The 20,990-nt window shown below is 47.4% G+C and overlaps 1 protein-coding gene across 4 annotated transcripts; it reads left to right on the forward strand.

The window, feature by feature from the left end:
• The first annotated feature begins 74 nt into the window (after positions 1-74).
• On the forward strand, positions 75-20,712 carry AK2 (adenylate kinase 2). Of its 4 annotated transcripts, none has more exons than XM_047872163.1 (7): positions 77-243; positions 8,565-8,690; positions 10,902-11,012; positions 11,143-11,237; positions 16,359-16,431; positions 17,591-17,786; positions 18,539-19,798. In XM_047872163.1, exons 1-7 carry the CDS (start codon positions 145-147, stop codon positions 18,607-18,609), a joined length of 771 nt encoding a protein of 256 aa, XP_047728119.1. In that variant the 5' UTR covers positions 77-144; the 3' UTR covers positions 18,610-19,798. The 4 variants fall into 4 exon arrangements, with proteins under 4 accessions (XP_047728118.1, XP_047728119.1, XP_047728116.1 ...); XM_047872161.1 differs by lacking the exon at positions 18,539-19,798 and adding an exon at positions 19,808-20,712 and having other exon boundaries at positions 80-243; XM_047872160.1 differs by lacking the exon at positions 18,539-19,798 and having other exon boundaries at positions 78-243; positions 17,591-17,963.
• Positions 20,713-20,990: the final 278 nt, after the last annotated feature.

A 20,990-nucleotide genomic window follows, 5' to 3' on the forward strand; every position in this document is an offset into this window, starting at 1 on the left:
GCGGGCGGAACGACTTGACGGACGTGGAGACGGACCAGTGTTAGCGCGAGCGGACCGTGCGTGGCGTGCGCGGCGCGCTAGGCTGGAAGCGCTGGACCTGCGAGGTGTGTGCTGGCGGGTTGAACGGTGAGAGGCTCGGCGGCCATGGCTCCCAACGTTCCCGCGGCCGAACCGGCCCCAGAGTGCCCTAAAGGCATACGGGCCGTGCTGCTGGGACCGCCCGGAGCCGGCAAGGGTACCCAGGTGAGCTGCAGGGCCGGGCTTGGCAATGGAGCCGGTGGAACTCCAAGGTCAGGACGGCCGAGGTCCGGATCGCCCTGGAGCGGGACCGTGGCTTTAGGCCTGGGGAGGGGGTGGGGGTGCTGGTAAGGCGTTTGGGAGAGGGTGCAATTGGAGGTTGGGGAAGTCTGAGTTAGAATTAGAGTTCTGGAGGCACCTAGGCTTGAGGTGTCATGTTGGGGGATCAAAGGACTGATTTAGATCCTTTATAGGGTTAGAAGCTGAGAGGCTTTGAGCGGTAGGGTGAGCCTTGAGTTGAGGCATCTTGATTACATCTGAGCAGAGTCAGGGACCCCAGATTCCCTGCGATGTGGGGAGTGGATTGACCAGGGTTATGTTCCAGGCACCCCGTGTAGGGGAACCTTGCTTGTAATGATTAATGACTAGGCGGAGGAGCATCTCCAGCACGTGGGGCAGAGTGGGAGCTGGCCTGTGCTGATTAGGAGCACTGAGAGAAGTGAGGTATGACCTGCCTGAGCCAGTTAAGTTGGGGGAATGGGAGAAGGTACTTCAATGTACAGGTAAGAAAACAAGCCCAGAGAGGTCAGGTCACTTTCTGAAAATAGCAAAATTGACTTCCTGCAGTCTGGAACCTCAGGCACCATGGGGCTCTAGGATAGATTGGAGTCTAAAGTTACCTGCTGCCTTAGCAGAGTGTGGGTCCTCACTTGGTATTTGGGCTCTAATGGATCCATAGATCAGGGTTGGGATTTATGATCTCGTTCAAGAAGCCCATAGGTTGGATTACCAATGTCCCCTTCCTGCCCAAGGTCCCTGGCATTGCCCCCCAGGCCACAAGTTCTTGCTTGTTCTTAGATTCTAAAGAGGGAATTCCTGAAAGTCTGAGCGCCTGAGTGAATGGTGTTCTGGGGACAGCTCTGTGCCCACTTTTCCTTGCACTTGAAAAGATCTTGTTTTACTCATTCTTGGGACCCCTCTGGCACCCAGAACATGATTTGGCACTTGATGGTGTCGGAAATGGATGAAGGACACAGAATAATGTGGGTGATGAGAAAGGAAGTCTGGAAGATTCAGCTCATTCCTGATAAATGCTTTTTGACTCTGGGCACTAGGTCAAGAACGACCACTTTTCCTTTTCTCTCTATAGCTGGGGCTGATTGATCCTTGGAACCTACTGTTCCCTAATCCTCTTGTCCTCGGTAACTTTGGAGTCTCCTCTTTCCTGTTGCCACCACCATTCATTATTAGGGAAACTGCTGCCTAGACTCTGAGTCTGCAAGTCCAGACTCTGCAGACTTTTGCTGTGAGTGACTGAGTATAAACAGGGTAGCTCAAATCACCAATTCTTTTTTCTTAGTTCATATGGAAGTTAATAATTTCAGTAGTTGCGTAATGAACAACCCATCCCAGTGCTGAGACGAGGGTTTTATAGTCTAGCAAGCTTTGTAACTTGTGAGCCTAAATGTTCTCACCTGAAAAATGGCGATATCTATCTTACTTAAACATTTTGTGAACACCAAACATTGAAGGTGGAGCAGTGAACAAGACTGATAGGGTCCTTACTCACGTAGACCAAAAAGTTGACAAGGATATTGGAAGATCATATTGTTAATATACATGTGTAAAGCACCCCCAGGTGCCTAGATGATGACCTGGTACATCGTAGGTGTTCAATAATTATTGACTCCCTCATCTTTTTTTTTTTTTAATGTTTATTTTTGAGAGAGAGAGAGAGAGAGCAAGGGAGACAGAATCTGAAGCAGGCTCCAGGCTCTGAGCTGTCAGCACAGAGCCCGACACGGGCTCGAACTGACAAACTGTGACATCGTGACCTAAGCTGAAGTCAGACGCTTAACCGACTCAGCCACCCAGGTGCCCCTCCTTCGTCTTAATGCCACGTTTCCCTTCCCCCCAACTCGGATGTATTTCAGTGTAAAGGGTAACGTATTCAGGAAGTTTTGAAGAATTTTATACTTATGAGCTGATTTATAAGGGTGTGCGTATGTTGGGGCGTTGGTCAGAGAAGGCTTTGTGGAAGTAGAGGAGAGGTATTTGGGACTTGAGGAAACACAAGTTCTTTAACGTCTGTACACCTTTCTTTTCATAGGTGGAAATATAGGAATACTGGTGGTGGTAGCTTTTGGAGTTGAAAAAAACAACAGTGTTCATAAATCAGAGGTTGTGCAAAGTGGCAGCAGCATTTAGCCTACAGATACATCCTAACTTTTTTTAATGAAGAGTTTGAATACCCAAAAGAAGACTGGGTGGCATAGTGGGTCCCCATGTATCCATTATCCAGCCCCAGCAACCATCAGCTGGTGGCCATTCCTTCTCCATCCACTTCTCTGCACAAAGTATTTTATTATTAAAAAAAAATGTTTTTTTAATGTTTATTTATTTTTGAGAGAGAGAGAGACAAAGAGCACAAGAGGGGTAGAGGCAGAGAGAGAGGGAGACGCAGAATCCGAAGCAGGCTCCAGGCTCTGAGCTGCCAGCACAGGGCTGCTTGAACCCGCGAACGGTGAGATCATGACCTGAGCCGAAGTCGGACGCTTAACTGACTGAGCCACCCAGGCGCCCCGTCTTCACAAAGTATTTTAAAGCAGCTCCCAGATCTCATAACCGGGGTGTGTTTCCTGTTTTCTCTGCCTGCCCCTGTGCACAGTTTTTTTCCATGTGTCCAACTTATACCAGTTCTTCATGGCCAGGCATGTGCAAGCAGTCAGCTGCCATTGTGCAGGTCAGGCTCCGTCAGCTGTGTCCGTGCAGTGACACAACACCTAAGACCCACACTCTTGTTCCCTTTTTACAGTTAGAGAACCTGAAGTTCCAAGAGACAGTTCTTTAGTTTACCTAGGAAGTAATTGGCAGGTCCTGCGTCCAAATGGCTCCAAAGCTCCTGCTCTTTCTGTTGCTGTCTCCTGCCCTGGGTTCGATTTTTCTCCTACCCTGTACATGTGGTGTTTGATGGTTTTGGTGCTGGAGATGCAGAGAGCAGCCCTTGCCCCAAGAGGATACAATATACTAAAATAGTCCCCCTTTGCCTAGTTCTCTGACAGGCCCCGAGTCAAAGAAGTTACGTGTGTTATCTGATTTAATCCTACAACCCTAGGAGGTAGGTCCTGTTGTTATCCATGCCTTTTACTGATAAACTGAGGCCCATAAGCTGTATCTTACTCCCAGGTAGTAGCAAAGGCAGCATTTGAACTCATGACGGATTCTTGAGCAGAGTCACCATCTTTCACTGTTGCTGTGAATCTAGGTGTTGAGGCAGAGATAAACACGCATGCAAACAATGCGTACTGGTACAAAGTACCACGTGGGAAGTATCGGGTGAGTGACCCTGACAAACGCTAGGGTAGTTCAGGGTCACAAACGCTAGGGTAGTTCAAGAACCATAATTTGTTGAGAATATTCCTTTCTTCCTCTTACCCACTTAGTGACGTTGGTAATACTATCCCCAGTTTATAGATGAGAAAATAGTCTCAGAGAATCACCGGCCTGAGGTTACATGATAAGTTAAGAGGCAGAGCTGAGATTCAAACACAGGTGTCTGTGCTCTTCAGAAAACTTTTTATTGAAGTATAATATACATGGAGAAAGGTACAAATACTATAAGTGAGCAGCTTGCTGAATTTTCAGTGTGAATTTTCACAATTACATTTGTGTAGCCTACATCCATATCAGGAAACATAATGGTGAAGTCCTTGTGCTCCCTTCCAGACACACACACACACACACATTTTCCCCCCAGGACAGCCACTAAGGCTCTGGGTTGTTACTGTTATTTTCTAATAAGGCCACATAGTGTCATGGGTAAGAGCTGGGGCTTGCCCGCTCTGCTGTTACTAGCTCTGTGATGGTGGGCACTTTATATATGAATTTCATTTATAAAATGCAGATAAAAATAGTTTCTTCCTCATGGGCTTGTTGTGTATTACACATACTAAATACAGTAGAACAACGCATGGAAAAATCGCTTGGCATGTTGCAAACACTCAGAGTTAGCTAATGTTGATACGAGTCCTCATCAGAGGAAGAAGGGATAGTTGGGAGTACTTTTGGTGGCAGAAATATGCTCAGAATTTGCCTGCAGGGAAGGGTAGAGCTTAGACCACTGGAGGAAAGAGAGAGGGCGTTCCTGCACAGAGAAGAGCCAAGGTCCTCAGAGATGCTTGTGTTATGTATTCGGGTGTCATACATAGAGCCGCTGTTTACAGTGGTGCTGGACATACAGACAGGGGACTGTAGAGGTAAATTTGAAGAGCTTGGGAGGATTAGGACGTTTATTGTGGAGGACACTGAGTGCTAGGCTAAAATGTTTGTAGTTTTTCCGCTGTGGCACTGAGGAGACATGGAAGGCATCTGAATGTGTGTGTGTTGGGGGGCTGGGGGCCATGCCCAGTAGTATTTTAGGAGATGATTACAACTGCTTATTCAGGAGCACTAGACCTGGGAGTGGGAAAGACTGCAGGCAGAAAGATAATTTCAAGGTGAGAAAACATGTGGGTTTGAGATTAAGTCAGATCTCAGCAACTGATAATTTCCCCTTTATTTCACTAAGTATCAAGCACTATGCTGAATACTTTTGTATACATCATTTTTATTAAATCCCCATAACAGCTCTGAAAGTAGATACTATTTGCACTCTAGTGATGAAGAAACTGAGGCCTTAAGAAGGCTGCATAACTTGTTCAAGGGGATACAATGAGGAGATTGTAGATCCTAGTTTCCAGCCCAGATCTGTACCACCAAAAACCCCATCTTGTGCCACTGCCCCAGGGCTTCTCAAAGGGTGCATGGGAGTCCCAGGGTGGTGCCTGAGAACCAGTCAGCCGTTAACTTTAAGGGTGGGCCTGCCTTGGTAATTTTAGCGTGTGCCCCAGATGACTGTGATAATACACTGGAAACAGAGAACATTAAACCGCCATGCTGTCTCCCTAGTGGTTTTAGCCCTTCTTATCCATGCACCCTGGAAGCCTACCCCCTCCCCAGCAGGGTTCTCGCAGAGGTGATGAGTCTATTTCTTGGTCCATGGCCAGTGAGACACAAGTGTCTCAGGGCTTCAGCAGCAAATGTGGTCCAGGGGCCAACAGCACAGCCAGGCCTGCAAGCTTCTTAAAAATGCAGATGCGGGGCGCCTGGGTGGCTCAGTCGGTTAAGCGTCCGACTTCAGCTCAGGTCATGATCTCGCGGTCCGTGAGTTTGAGCCCCGCGTCGGGCTCTGTGCTGACCGCTCAGAGCCTGGAGCCTGCTTCCGATTCTGTGTCTCCCTCTCTCTCTCCCCCGTTCATGCTCTGTCTCTCTCTGTCTCAAAAATAAATAAACGTTAAAAAAATTTTTTTTAAAAAATGCAGATGCTCACGGGGCACCTGGGTGTCTCAGTCAGTTAAGCCTCCAACTTTGGCTCAGGTCATGATCTCGCAGTTTGTGAGTTCAAGCCCTGCGTCGGACTATGTGCTGAGAGCCGAGAGCCTCGAACCTGCTTTGGATTCTGTGTCTCCCTCTCTCTCTCTGCCCCTCTCCCGCTCGTGCTCTGTCTCTCTCTCTCTCTCAAAAAATAAACATTTAGAAAAATGCAGATGCTCAGGTCCTACCCTATATAATCAGAATCTGCCTTTTAGCAGCACCCCCAGGTGATTCGGAGTGGAAGCAGTACTCTAAAGCATAAGCTTGAAGTTGAGGGGCATACAATTCAGTTACTTCATCAGGCTGCTTCTGTCACTCGCAAGTAAAGAGTAATGCCAAAGAGAACGACTATGGAGAGAGGTCCTTTATTTATTGAATGCCTACTGTGTGTCTGATGTTTTCGGTGCTGCTTTCATTTTATCCTCACAACTGCCCAATGCAGCAGACATCCCCGTTTGGTGAGGAAACCGATGCTGAGAAGTTAAGTAACTGGCCCGAGGTCACACAGCCGTTGAGTGCCTTAGCCAGGATCCCTTTGTAAATCCGACTGATTCCACAGTCCATGCTCTTTGCCACCACACTGACTCCCGTGCAGCCAGCAGAGAATGAAGGAGTTATTCTTCTGCCTCACTTGTGTCTTCCCTCGTGGAGTGTTCTCCCACACAGCCACAGCTGTAGGATCCAGTCCTCTGGAACAGCACATAAAGAATCCCGCAGTCTGGGGTGGGGTGGGGTGGGGGATAAAAATAGAACAGGTTCTGTGGTTACAGCTCTTCTCTGGTGTTTTCATCAGCCTTTCGCCTTGAACAAGCCCGATCTCCAAAATGTTCCCCCAAGTTAATTTCAACAACCACGGAAAAGATTGGCAGAAAAGCTCAGTTCTCTGGGTCTGCGGCCACCACGCCAGCCTGGAGGACCAGGTTTTCCACTGCCAGAGGGTCCTGACCCTCACTGGTTTTCTGAAGGGTAGTTTTTAATGCCTTCTTCAGCTGGACTCCGTTTTGCTATGAAGTTGTTTCTTTGCTTGAACTGAATCAGCCCATGAATCACAAGAAAACTCCCAGTGAACTGGTTTGGATAAGAATCCAGCCATACTTATTTTATAAAAGAGTTGAACCAAAAAGCTAAGTGTCAAGCTTCTTGAACTGATTCCATTCCTTGTAAGTTCTGCAGGGGTGGGGGGTGCCACTACAACCAACATTGGACTGTCCAGAGTGGCTTCCGGTTCTCGTCTTTATTCTGACGTATTGTCCACCCAGCCAGGAGCTCACAGAAGACAGGGTCCGTATCTCTTGTTTTCCTGGCTGCCAGCAGGGTTCTTGGAAGAGGCATCAGTGTTTTCTTTTTGTATGAACGAACATGGAATCTGGGCAGGGGTTACAGTACCAGCTAGTTGCGTACTTACTATGTGCATGTGCCATTTGATCCCATCAACCCAGTGATGGAGGTACAACTACTGTTTCCATTTAACTTAGAGGAAATTTGAAACTTAGCAAGGTAATACCATTTTTCTCGAGTTACATGCCATTGGTGCCTGAAACCCAGGTATGTTGACTCTGAATCCCAAGCCTTTTTGTTTTTAACGTTTATTCGTTTTTGAGAGACAGAGACCGTGTGAGCGGGGGAGGGGCAGAGGGAGCGTGAGACACAGAATCTGAAGCAGGCTCCAGGCTCTGAGCTGTCAGCAGAGAGCTAATGCAGGGCTTGAACCCGCGAACCGCAAGATCATGACCTGAGCCAAAGCTGGACGCTTGACTGACTGAGCCACCCAGGCGCCCCTGAATCCCAAGCTCTTAACCAAAAGGCTATACTGTCTCCTAAAACTACTATGCAAGTGTGTACTGTTTGCCAAATGTTCTTCTTATGCATCCTGTCTGATCCTCAGAGCTACTTTCTGAAATGGGGCCTTTTTGCCTTCATTTTAAACAGATGAGGAAACTGAGCCCCTGGGAGGTTAGTAACAGGAAAGGAGAAAAGCCAGATCTGCCTGGGGGAGACCTGCATTCCACCCTGCCCCAGCTGCCTCCCAGGCCCGTGGCCACAGTACTTGACACGCACACATTCATTCCTTCGGCAAATGCTCATTCAACACATTATATGCCAGGCATTGTGCTGAGTGCTTTACATACAAGAACTCCTTTAAACTTCACAGCAGCCGGGGTGCCTGGCTGGCTCAATTGGTAGAGCGTGCAATTCTCGATCTCACGTTTGTAGGTTCAAGCCCACCTTGGATGTAGAGATTACTTAAAAATAAAATCCTTGAAAAATAAAATAAAAATTGGGGCACCTGGGTAGCTCACTCAGTTAAGCATCTGACTTCAGCTGAGGTCATGATCTCATGGTTCATGGGTTTGAGCCCCGCGTCAGGCCCTGTGCTGATCGCTCAGAGCCTGGAGCCCGCTTCACATTCTGGGTCTCCCTCTCCCTCTGCCCCTCTCCCACTTACACTCTGTGTGTCTCTCTCTGTCTCTCTCAAAAATGAAACATTAAAAAAATTTTTTTGTTTAATAAATAAACATTAAAGGAAATTTAAAAAATAAGTAAAAATAAACTTCGCATGTCCTGAAGGACTGGTACTGCTGTTTTTATTCTTCCCATTTATGAACTGAGGCCTTTGTGTCAGTAGTGTGTGTCTAGTGGAATTAGTGGTAGTAGCTAATATTTATGACCCGCTTCTTGTGTGCTAGTTGCAGTTCTAAGTGCTTTACATGCCTTACGTCATACAATTCTTATAACCCTATAATCGTATGTTACGTATACTATAAGGTGCTCTTATCTCCATTGTAGGTAAGGAAGTCAGCGTTTGCCGGGGTTCACACACCCAATGAGTGACAGGGCCAGGTTCACACCCAGGCAGTCTGATGCCACGGCCTGCCGTGTTAACCCTGTCTTGGTCTTTGTCTTCCCCTCCACAGGCACCCAAATTGGCTGAAAACTTCTGTGTCTGCCATTTGGCTACTGGGGACATGCTGAGGGCCATGGTGGCTTCTGGCTCAGAACTGGGAAAAAAGCTGAAGGCAACTATGGATGCCGGGAAACTGGTAGGTTTGGTGGTACCAGTGAAGGTTGATCTTCCTGCGTCAAGATCTGCGCTGCCTGATTTGGTGGCCCCCGGCCACATGTGACCGTGGAGATTAATTTAGACTTAATTTACCTGAAAATTCAGTTTCTCGGTCTCACTCTCCACACTTCAGACGTTTGTTAGCCAGCACAGGTGTTTCCATCACTGTAGAATGTTCTGTCGGATAGCCCTGTGCTGTGGGGTGTTTTAACAAACCAGCACACTTTATGAATGTTTAGAGGAGCGAGTTTCTTGGTTCATTCTGAATTTGTGGCATGCATTTTATTCACCATATTTTTGAGGTTCCTTTGTGCTGATGCATTTTATAATACCCCCAAGTTTTAGAGCCAGAAATTAAACTGCCATCCTTAGGCCAGAGCTCAAGCATGTATCCAAGAGAGGACATGGGAAACCACAGAGTGTTTTAACTCTATTTTTGCGGCTCTGTGTTCCTGTGTCTCTAACAGAGGAGTTGCTTGGCGATTAACAAGTAATTTTTCCTACTTGGAGGATATAATAGCATTTTCTTAGGGCTTTAGTCCAGTTGATCTAATTGGACAATTACAATCTATTATCTACTAAATCTTCTTTGATTAGTGCCATAGATTAGTTGGAACTGAGTTATTCTGGGACCTGGCCTCCGGGAGTCACCTTCAGAAGTCATTTTGTGGAGCACCTGGGTGACGTTGGTTAAGCGTCTGACTCGATTTTGGCTCAGGTCACGATCTCACAGTTTGTGAGATCGAGCCCCCACGTCCGGCTCTTCGCTGACAGCGTGGAGCCTGCTTGAGGTATACCACCCCGCCACCCCTGCACATGTGCTCTCTCTCTCCCTCTATCAAAACAAATAAATAAATAGACATTTTTTTTTTTAAAGTCATTTCGTACTTGGCCCTCTGGTCTTTTCATATCTTAGAATGTTCGTTAAGGAAGGTGCTGGGTTTTGCCTTTATCCCTGAGATACCTCCTGGTAGGCTTTGAGATTCGGTAGCCATATCCGGTGGTGCCCTGCCTGCCCACCTGCCCCTTTACTTCTAGCTCTTTCCCTTCATGTTTGTGAAACCTTGAGTTAAGCTAGAAAGCCGAATATTTTGGACTTTGGGTCTTGGCAGAAGATCTTGTACTGAGAAAAAATTGGGATATCGCCATGAGATTGCTTATCTCCAGCCTTTACTTAGTCACACAGCTTGTACTTTGTCCCCAAGTTCACAGCTGGTCCCGGGAGATAAGAGCATTAGCTACCAAGATGGGCAGCCTTCACTGTCATACTGGTAGAGAACTTCTCTTTCTATGAAAGCTCAGAAGGAAAACCAGTTTTCAAAAGCTGGGAGGGGTCCTCATTGGGGCTTTTAGAGAGGCTTACAAGTCTGTTGGGCTGGAGCCTCACTTCCTTGGTTCTGACCCAGTCTTGCCAGTTCAGTGGCCTTCTTTGTTACCTCATGTCCAGGATGGCCTGGCCCACTTAACTGTTAGCCTAATGAGAACCGTGAAATGGAAGGTTGGTCCCTTTCTGCATTTTGGTCAACACCCTCCTCAGGTGAGCACTCAGCCATAAGCCCTCACCTTTTTTGTGCTTTGAGGACAACTGCTTGCTGATGAGCTGTTATCTGATGGAAAAGGATTCTTTTTCTTCTTTTTTTTTTAAGTTTATTTATTTTGAGAGAGAGAGAGAGAGAGAGAGAGAGAGAGAGAATATGTGAGTGGGGGAGGGGCAGAGAGAGAACCCCAAGCAGGCTCTGTGCTGTCAGCTCAGAGCCCGCAGCAGGGCTTGAACTCATGAACTGTGAGCTCATGGCCTGAGCCGAAGGCAAGAGTTAGACGTTTATCCAACTTAGCCACCCGGGCGCCCCAGATGGAAAGGATTCTGATTAGTGTCTGGAGAGGGCCTCAGGACCTAACACATGGAGTGCTTCTGTTCAGATGACAGCGAGTGGGATCCTCTTCTTCACCCAGATTATACAGGAAAATCTCAAGAGAAGAGAATGTGTGTATGGCAGCCACAAAAATCACGAAACTGAATTTTCCAAATGGAGCCATTCCACATTTGCTCAGATTTTTGCTTCTCTGGGGCCACAAGAATATGCTGTTTAGTAGTCAGGTTGTATAGACACAAACTAGTGGCCCTGGAGATGGGCTCATGTCATGTAATTAACAGATTTCAACCCATGGCTGTCTTGTTCTTGACTTCCAGGTGAGCGACGAAATGGTAGTGGAGCTCATTGAGAAGAATTTGGAGACCCCTCAGTGCAAAAATGGTTTTCTTCTAGATGGCTTCCCTCGGACTGTGAGGCAGGCAGAAATGGTGGGTGCCTTGCATTTTGTGTCACCGTTGCATGAAGATGAAGGCTTGGCCCTTTATCTGTTAATTCCTTTGAGGGAAATGGCTCCAATCAAGCTCTGGTAGCTTAGGTGGGCCACATACTCTCTTACAGCTTGACAGCCTCATGGAGAAGAGGAAAGAGAAGCTTGACTCGGTGGTTGAATTCAGCATCCCAGACTCTCTGCTCATCCGAAGAATCACAGGAAGGTATTTGTCCTCTGAAGGTCCCTTCTGGTCCTGCCTCCTCAGAGCTTCGTCAGACCACCAGAGCCGCTCTTACCGGACCCAGCCATGCAGCTTAATGCCATTTTAACATGCATTGGTCTCGTTTGGTGACATCCACTGATGTGGTGGCGTGGGATGGGGATATGTGGAAAGAAGAACAAGGTATTTGAAATCAGACAGTGTCTCAGTCCTGTCACCTTTTCACTCCGGCCCTAGGCAAGTTTCCTAGCCTCTCCACGGCTGGTTCTCCTACATAGAGTGGGGTTAATACCACCGGCTGCAAGGAACCGTGGTGCATTTTGGATACCACGAGGTGCACAGTTCAGAGCCTTGCTTACAGTAGGTGCTTCCAAAATACTACACTCCTTACATGGTTACCTCCATTTCAGGGCTCTTTGAAATCTGCTTTCCATTGGAAATTGCCGTACCTGGCTGTAGGCTTTGTATTAATTGTGAAAATAATATGACCACCTACGCAAAGTTTAGGAAATGGAGGAACATTTTGCTCCTGGTACAGCCGTCTCAGCCAAAGGCACTATTTCTTTGTTACATGTTTTGTTTCAAAGTACTTGTTTCTTGGGGCACCTGGCTGGCTCAGTCGGGAGAGCATGCAGTTCTCGGTTCGAGCCCCACATTGGGTGCAGAGTTTACTTAAAAAGAAAAAAAAAAAAGAATAAATAAAATCTTTAAAGTACTCGTTCTCAATATTGAACAGAGAAATATTTCTGTTTTTGTTTCTGAACACATTTGCTCTGAAAGGTCGCCACTGCTTTAGGCTACAGTTTCCTCTACCCTATTTCACTGTCCACTCTGCCATCTGCTTCTCACCTTCCAGAAATATGTGGGAAGCTCTCAGCCACTAATAGACCTCCCATTCTCATCTTTATTGTGGGCTATGGCTTTTATATCCCTTGTCATTTTATCGGAGTCTCAGGAAGATGGTCAGCCTACCAACTTGAACCAGACATCCGTAACCATTATTTTTAATTGCTGCACAGTATTTCACAGTAGATGAGCCATCATTTACTTAATTGTCTCCTTATTGTTGTACAGTTGTGGTTTTTCTAGATGTCTACTACTAAATTGATGCTGTGACCATCATAGTACATGTAAATGTTGGGGTTTAATTCGAGGGAAAATGCTTTCTTGTAAATTTTATGGCTTTGATTTCCTAATGAGGTTGGACATGTTTTCCATGCGTCTGCAGTCTGTATCTTCATGGAGAGAGGCAGACATGTAAACAGACAGCAGAGTGAGTGTTACAGGTGTTTTCCTGAGAGGCTTTATTAGATATGGTGGGATCCACCTTGTATTAATTTTCTATCCAAATGTCCAGGTTTCACGTTTCTAGCTATTCCATAGGTGCCTTCAGTGCAGGAACTTTTGGGTTTTTGCATCCCCACTGGCACAGAGTAGACAAAGTTGATGCAGGCCTACAAGTGGTAAGGTTGATAGGAAGACACATTACCAGGGCTGGGAGCCCTAATGTACAAAGCAGATGTTAATTGACCCTGGGGTCCTTTGCTTCAATCGGCCCAGCTTCCTGAGTGCCTGCTCTGTGTGCGGCACAGTACTAGACTCAGGGGCAGGGGACCAGGCAAGGGTACAGAAGAACAATATGCCCATCTCTGACCTCAGAGAGTCTATAAGCCATACATGGAACCCGAGCTGTTTAGCACAGTGGGTAGTCCTAAGGAGCGAGCCTGGGAGCAGGAAGGAAGGGCTTCATAGTGTCAACTTGAGCTTCCTGGGTAGAGAAGATTTCAGTGGGGCTTTCTGGGAAGGGAGTAGAGGCAGGAATGAGTATAGGTTGCGGGAGAATGGGGCTAGTGGCAGAATGTCTGTCCAGAGTTGGAGGAATGATCTGGCAGGCTGAGTCGTAGAGTGAGCGCTATTAGAAAGGCAGGATAGGGGCGCCTGGGTGGCTCAGTCGGTTAAGCGGCCGACTTCGGCTCAGGTCATGATCTCGCGGTCAGTGAGTTCAAGCCCCGCATCGGACTCTGTGCTGACAGCTCAGAGCCTGGAACCTGCTTCAGATTCTGTGTCTCCCTCTCTCTCTGGCCCTCCCCCCGTTCATGCTCTGTCTCTCTCTGTCTCAAAAATAAATAAATGTTAAAAAAAAAAAAAAAAAATTTAAAAAAAAAAAAAAAAGGCAGGATAGGGCTTGACTGGGGAAGGTTTGCCAAAGTGAAGAAGAGGTAGATGCATCAGGAGTCTTGGGATGTTGGTTGGGTTTTTTTGTTGTTGTGTTTGTTTTTGTTTGTTTGAGAGAGAGCGAGTGCAAGTGGAAGAGAGGCAGAGAGGGAGACAGGATCTGAAGCAGGCTCTGTGCTGACAGCAATGAGCCCAGTGTAGGGCTCGAACTCTCAAACCACGAGATCATGACCTGAGCCAAATTCAGATGCTCAACCGACTGAGCAACCCAGACGCCCCCGTGAGTTGTTCTTAAGCTGTGAGGTGTGGCAGAAACAGCATTGTAAGAACATTAGTTTGGCCCTCGCATACAGGCTAAATTGGGGGAAAGGAGAAATGGACAAGACCCACTTAGGAGCCTGATTCTGATCCACACGTGAAGTTACAGAAACTTTCAACTGGGGTTGGCTGGTGGGGAACAGAGATTCTGAACAAACTACAGGATTGTTGTAGAGGATGAAGAAGACTCAGTCTCTCAGTTTGGGGGTGAATGTTGTCATGTGACCCACTCCCTCACAGAGGAGGGGACAGGCCAGGCCAGAATGTAAAGGCGTTTTCTTTAAGTTCACTCTGGATCAGTGGCAGAACTAGCACTAAAAGCCTGCTTTCTGCCTCCTAGTCTGCTGCACTGATGGTTGGAAGAAAAAAAAGTCAGGATCTAGTCTGTTAAATACAGCTCTTATTTAAATGTGACATAAGGACCCCACTGTAAATATCTTTTTGATTAGCTCTGACCTCACTTCTGACAATTTTATGAATCATTATTTTATTTCTTGAATATGTATGGTTGGTGGATTTTGGTTTTAACTTATTCAATGTTGGCTCTCTAGTATCCTGATTATTCTACCAGTTGGCTCTCCTGATGTCTCAAGCCATCCCCATTTTGTGGATGAGAAAACAGGCATCTGAAGTGTCACACTCAAGGCAGCAGTGGCTCTAGAATCCCAGCCTTGATCCCCTCCACAGTGCCACCCCCACCTCTAGGTCAGGCTCAGTGGCTCTTAGAGCTGTTTTGGTTGGTCCTGAGACCAACCCCACTTTGAGAACTTGGACTTTCTTTTTTTTTTTTTTTTTTTTTTTTTTTAATGTTTATTTTTGAGACAGAGACAGAGCATGAACGGGGGAGGGTCAGAGAGAGAGGGAGACACAGAATCCGAAGCAGGCTCCAGGCTCCGAGCTGTCAGCACAGAGCCCAACGCGGGGCTCGAACTCACGGACCGTGAGATCATGACCTGAGCCAAAGTCGGATGCTCAATCGACTGAGCCACCCAGGCTCCTCCAGAACTTGGACTTTCTTTCATTTCCCCTCTGGGGAATAAGCCATGCGTTCCCCTTAAAGTGAAGTCCATGTGTAGGGAAGTAGCAGAGTGTTGTGTGTAACTGGAGGGCTGGGGGAGTCCAAGTAAGCATAGTGATGTAGGTACTTGGGGAGGAAAAGAGTCGTGTGTGCTGCAGCCTGGCTGCTGTGTGCCTTGTGCTTTCCAGAAGGTGAAGAATCACGGTCCACGTCTCATGCCCGCAGCCCTTCCCGCAAGGAAAGCTGTAGCTGATATCAGTGGCCTCTCCCTGGGTCTCCCAATGGATGCCATTCCCCAGTGGAGGCACGCAGGGAACCTCTCCAGCGACTCCAGTGAAAGAGGGCCAGACCTCCTGTCACATGATAGCACGTCCAGGCCACTCAGTAGAGCTTCTTCACTCAGCCTCACCTTGCCCCCACCAATGTTGTAAATGGACCACTTGGCCCTTCAAAAGTGTGCTGTCATTAAAATTCACTATTACGCTTTACAAAGGTGTCTGCCCAGGCTTTGATAGTCTGACTCAGACTTACCTTCCCAACTCAGCTGATGTGGTGAGATATCAATCCCCTCAGCCATCAGAGTGGCTGGGCAGGCCTGGATTCTTCCAGAGGGGCAGGCACCCAAGTACTGTATATTTTGTTCTGCACTTGCCAAGAGGTGAAAACGTTGGGAAGTTCTGGTTTAGCAGACCTTCACAAGGAGAGCAGCCATCAGTTAAATAAGGAAGTCTTGGTTGGCACAAAATTGGGGAACCAGATAGGTGCTGGCTGCCAAGCAGTGTTTGGCCTGCCTTCTTCCCTTCTGAGGTTGTTGGGCTCCTGTGGCGTAGCAACTCCTGGTCAGGAACATGGTACAGATGGAGTGACCAGCTTGATTTTCAGTGCCAAATAAATGCTTATTCTTGGGCACCCCGTGACTGGTCGCGTCAGTGTGTCTCCTGGTGCCAGTATTCATACTGCGCTCTGATGCTTGGGTTGTCTTTTATCTACACGATGCTGGAGGTGTGCTGCACCGACTAGTGGTGTTTGCACCTACAGGACACGTTGTTCCTGTTGCACCTTCCTGCTTTTTATAACCAACTACGATAGAAAATACGGTTAGGTTCTCTGTCCTCTGTCCTCCCATAGCACTTTGCACAAATCTCGATTAAAGGATTATCGTATGTACTTTAGTTTTTTTCCCCATTGTCTCTCCCACTAAAGTAAGCACTGCTTGTGGTCAGGGATCTTGACTCGCTGCTCTGTAGCCCTGGATTCAGTGTAAGGCCTAAACCAGACTAAGCACTTAGTAAATAAATGTTTGTTGGGTGAATAGAATGAATGGCTGTGTGAGACCAGCACCGAGTTCCTGATGAGTTAGGCACATAGGCCATCCTCGGCAGCCAGACACTCAGTGACCATGTTAGGTCAGAGTAGAAAACGTAACTCCTTACGGTGTAAGCTCTCCTGGAAGCCCCGTTACCTTCCCAAGCAAGCGATGCCTACAGCTGGGTTCTGTGCTGGGCACAAGTCCTCACATCTGGCTTCTCTGTCACTGCTTGTCAACTTGGAGACCTCTGGGGTGCGGGGATACTTTCAGGCAACCTGACTCATGTTCATCTGCTGTCTTTCAGGCTGATTCACCCCCTGAGTGGCCGTTCCTACCACGAGGAATTCAACCCCCCAAAGGAACCCATGAAAGATGATGTATGTAAACTCAGGGCAGGAAATTGCCTTTTCTTTCCTTCCCCTCTCTTCCTTTCTTTCTGTTGTTCTTTGTTCTTTCCATCTTCCCTTTACTCCTACCAATATTAATAACTTAACCATGCAAAGTATCACTACTACGTAAATCACATGGGCTGTGGCTCATCTATCTAGACAGCGCCTCTCCAGGTGGTTTATTGTTTGAGGTAGATACCAGCACCAGCTACTTCACAGTGCCCAGTTTATACCTGTCTTTTGTCCAGAGCAGCCCCTCTCTGGCATCTTGGTGGCCTAAATGGTCGACTAATCTCAGGAGAAGGCTGCTTGGAAGCCTAGAAGTAGAGCCAAGCTGGGAGAACAGTACTGAAGAGAAATGTGTTGACTGGTCCTACTTCAGAAGAATGTCTTCTTCTGGTGACTCTGCTGTATCCTACAGAATCAGACTATTTGGGCTGGATTAACGTTGCTGAGTTCTTAGGACAGTCTTTAGTTGCTTAAAGATGTAAAAGGGAGGGTCTCGTACATGTTCACAGTAACATTTGCCATAGATAGTCCATTTTGTCTGTTTTAGAACATGCAGTAGGAAGAATTTTCTGGGTTTGCCTTTGTCACTTGAGACAAGTTTGTCAGGTCATACAGGTTTCAAAGCCATAACGTCAGCTTAGTCACATTTCACAGGGTTGGGAATTCTGCCATTCAGAGCTCTTTCTCGCTTCACCTGCCACTCTCAGAATGGTGATGGCCGACACCCTAGTAAAAACACCAACCACTTTGGTGACTGAAGTTACAATTGCGTATTCTCCTGGTCCCAGGGGCCTCTGACTTTCCACTTCTGATCCTGGAAGCATTTTTCTTGAGGGTGAACAGCCTAAGCAGAAGCTGTGAGAGATAGGCCTTGCCCGTCTTGCTCCCTCAAACCCCTTTCCTCATGCTTGCTGTCTCAGGCTCCCCAACTTCTCTGGACGGGTTGGTCTGTTCCTGGGACCGGCTTGCCAGGAGTAGCAAAGTTCTTTATAGTTCTCTAGTGGGGGGGAATCTACATTGTCTGTCTTTCTCTCTGATGGACTTGGAGATCAGACAGCATCGCAAATCGGCATCCGGCATTAGAGAAGGAAACCTTGCTAACAGTCCCAGACTTTCATTGCCCTCTTCCTGTTCTCAGATCACTGGGGAACCCTTGGTCCGCCGATCAGATGATAATGAGAAGGCCTTGAAAATTCGCCTGGAGGCCTACCACACTCAGACCACCCCACTGGTGGAGTATTACAGTAAACGAGGGATCCACTCTACCATCGACGCCACCCAGACCCCCGATGTCGTGTTCGCCAGCATCCTAGCGGCCTTCTCCAAAGCCACATGTAAAGACTTGGTTATGTTTATCTAACGTTGGGTCCAAAAAAGGAGTTTCTGTCTTCTTCCTATCCCTGTTGAGGGTGTGGTGGGGGTTGCAGAGCAGGCAGAGGGAAGCTTCCTCAGGCCAGAAAGAATACCATCTGATGTATTGATTAAAAAAGCACTTGCCTGATGTATCTTTAGTGTGTGTGCAACTCTCATCTCATCTGTCGTGTGTGTGTGTGTTGGTTTTAAGTACGTGGACACTCTTCTTTCTTTCTAAGATACAGACAAAGTTGCTTAATCAGCTGTTTGCTTCTTTAGCCATACTCTTGATTTTTTTTTTTTTTAACCAAAGTAACTTAAGTCGGGTCTCTACCAGGCACCCCAGTTCTAAAACCTCATGGTATTTATTCCATCTCCAGTGACTGAGTGGAAGTCTGGGATCACGTAAAGTACTGCAGGGCCAAAGTTCCTGATGGCAGATTGTTGGCGGAGAGTTCCGCTTGCTTTCTAGCCCCACAGTGGAAAGCCACCTGAGTCAGTGTGTGGCTGTGGATCATTAATTTTGTCCCTAAATGGGAGGCAAAAGGCATTTACGTTACAGATTCCAGAAATTACTGGGAAAGGATATCACCATAGAAAGGTCCAAGCCAAGTCGGAATATTTTTGTGATCTGCATCACAGTGCTGTAAAGTAGGGATCATTTGGGACCTGTGTTTGAAAAGTGAATTGTTGCCAAAGAATGAAACCAAGCAGATGGTCCTTTTGAATTCAGACTGTCTTCTGAACATTCAGGCTGGGCATCTGAGAACAGCCAGTTCACTTCCCAAAGAGAGACCAGGGTAGGTTTGTTTGTTTTCATTTTTAATGTTCGCCTCAGTTTCCAAGTATGAACAAAACAGTAATTTGGAGGTGATCTATTCTTGGCCTCGTTTTTATTAGAATTTACTCAAACCTAGTCTCTCCAGGATATGAAACCCAAATCAGATGTGTCCCTTTTAAACTCAAACTCTCTCCCCTCCAGATCTAATCCTTCACCCCTGACTTCATGATGGTGGTAGCCACAAACTCCCCAAGAAAAGATCACCCAAAAATAAGACCACCTATGACAGTAACCAACTTGTATTCCTAACTTCAGCTTCTCATCTATCAAGCATTTCCTGAGGTCCATGCTGTGCCTCTTGAGCTCTGGTTTGATTTGTGCAGACAGATGAATTCATAGACTGTTAGGGGCCACAAAACAGTGGCCTCTGGAAAAGCCATTGGAAAACCAGGGGCAGGTCCAGTATATAATGCCACCTGCCCCCGCATAATCTGCCGACTTGGTGCGTTGGGCTCTAGAGTCCCCGTCCCCATCTGACCTGAGTCTCCTGCTGTCTGTGGAACTGTCAGAGGGCTTGTCCCCTGTCCATCTGGAAGCTGGGCATGGGTATGTGGCCATCTTGCTTCCCTTTTGTCTGGTTCAAGTGAGTGCCTGCTAGCTGTGCTCTGCCTTGTTTCCCTGGCTGTCACCTAACCCCACCCATTCAGAACAGAAACCTAGTCTGTCACGGGGCATTTCTGGGAAGCATATGACTTCAAGGAAGAGGAGTGAAACCAAAACTATGAGCTGTGTCTGCAGGGGCCTGGAGTCCTCTGGGTGAGGGTGGCCTCATAGGCCTTGGAGTTGATTCCCCTTTCACTGGGGACAGTTGCAGGCACTCGGCCTCAAAGTTGAGGTCTTTGAATGTTTGCTAATTGGATGTGCATGATCCTTGCTCAAATATTTGTCACCCATCCGTATACATTCACATGTGCATATTTGGGCTGCTGATGAAACTAGATCCTGTGGGACACATATGCCCTCTTGGGGGTGGTTAGGATTTAGAGTTTTGCTTCCTTTAATTACAGAGCCTTAACCTCGGCAGGCATGAGAGCTTTCTCCTGACAGAAATGTCCAGTGTTTGATGCATTTGGTTGCTGGGGCATGCATGCCAGCCTTCCCTGATATTTACTTGGTTTTTAAAAACCCATTTTGTTCTCTCTTGTTTCCTCTCTGTTTCAGCCTAGTAACAGAAGGCCAGGCGAGACTGCACCACTGCTCATCACTCCGCGGCGTGATCCCTGCTCTTAGGTGCTGGGCGGAGGGGAGGGGTGGTCAGGGTGAGGATGGAGAGGGAAGAGTGGTGAGGGCCCAAAAGGAGTAACAAAGAGCAGCAATGTGGTAGTGAGGCCGTCTCCTTGACACATAATAGAGGAGTCTGGAAGAGTACAGAGGAAGGGGGAAATTAAACTGATTAGAGTGTGTAAGTAGAAATAGGGAAGTGCAGTATTGTTTCTAAGAAATTGAAGTTTGATTTACTGTGGATTCGTGACAATATTTTTTAAAGCCAATGCCCTAAGACCTCAACTTTTATCTCAGAACCTCATGGGCTGCCAGCCTAAGAGTGCAGGAAATCAAACTGTTCTGTCTCTCCTAAAGCTTGGAACAGACAGGGTTTGACTAATGTCCCTGACCCTGGTTCCCCGCACCATGAGATCAAAAGATCATCTCCACATGGGAAAGAGATGGGGGGGGGGGGGGGTTGGCAGGTATGGGGTTCATGGGGGCGGTGTGCTCAGCCAATCAAGTTTACTGCAGTTGTGGGGAAGGCAGGGCTGGTCTCCCTCCTTAAGAGTGCACCACTGTTTACCAGGCCACCCGTTCTCACGGGTCAGCTCTCAGCAGCCACCCAGCATCCCTACACTCTTGCCATCTTCCATCCACAACGTGTGAAGGGACTCTTGTTAATAAATGAACAAGTGTCCTAAGCAACATCATCCAAAGACTGTCCTTACCATCCTCAAATCCTGTGACTGGGATCACTCGTCAGCACTGTGATGTATTATTTTCAATGAGGTGCCTTTCTTAACTGACCAAATGCTGCCTTGTTTGGCCACTAAGTCAATAAAGTATGTTAAAAATTTGTATCCCATGTTGTGGCATTTTTTGAGAGGATCTGGGCTAGAAAGATGGCATTGAATTCTGAATCTGGCTTGGAAGCGCCTTCTTGTCACTAGAAGTCACGAAACAGGGAGGTCCAAGTGTGTGCTCTTAGGATGAGCCGCACCCTCTTGAGCCTCAGTTCAGATGCAGGCTTTTCTTGCACCGGAGGACAAGGCAGCTTGGCTTAGTGGGGACGGCGCTGTGCCTGGAGCTCAGAGGATGTGCGGTGAATCCCGGCCAATCATTTACTCTGCTCCTGTTT

Source organism: Prionailurus viverrinus, chromosome C1 (assembly GCF_022837055.1).
Source record: "Prionailurus viverrinus isolate Anna chromosome C1, UM_Priviv_1.0, whole genome shotgun sequence".
In the NCBI taxonomy this organism is placed as follows: Eukaryota; Metazoa; Chordata; class Mammalia; order Carnivora; family Felidae; genus Prionailurus; species Prionailurus viverrinus.

Excerpts from the sequence above, each read along its gene's own strand:
- AK2 (XM_047872163.1), top strand. The coding sequence starts at position 145 with ATGGCTCCCAACGTTCCCGCGGCCGAACCGGCCCCAGAGTGCCCTAAA. Across the intron at positions 8,691-10,901 it reads CTATGGATGCCGGGAAACTG|GTGAGCGACGAAATGGTAGT; the intron begins GTAGGTTTGGTG and ends CTTGACTTCCAG. Across the intron at positions 17,787-18,538 it reads GGCCTTCTCCAAAGCCACAT|ACTGTCTTCTGAACATTCAG; the intron begins GTAAAGACTTGG and ends TTTTGAATTCAG.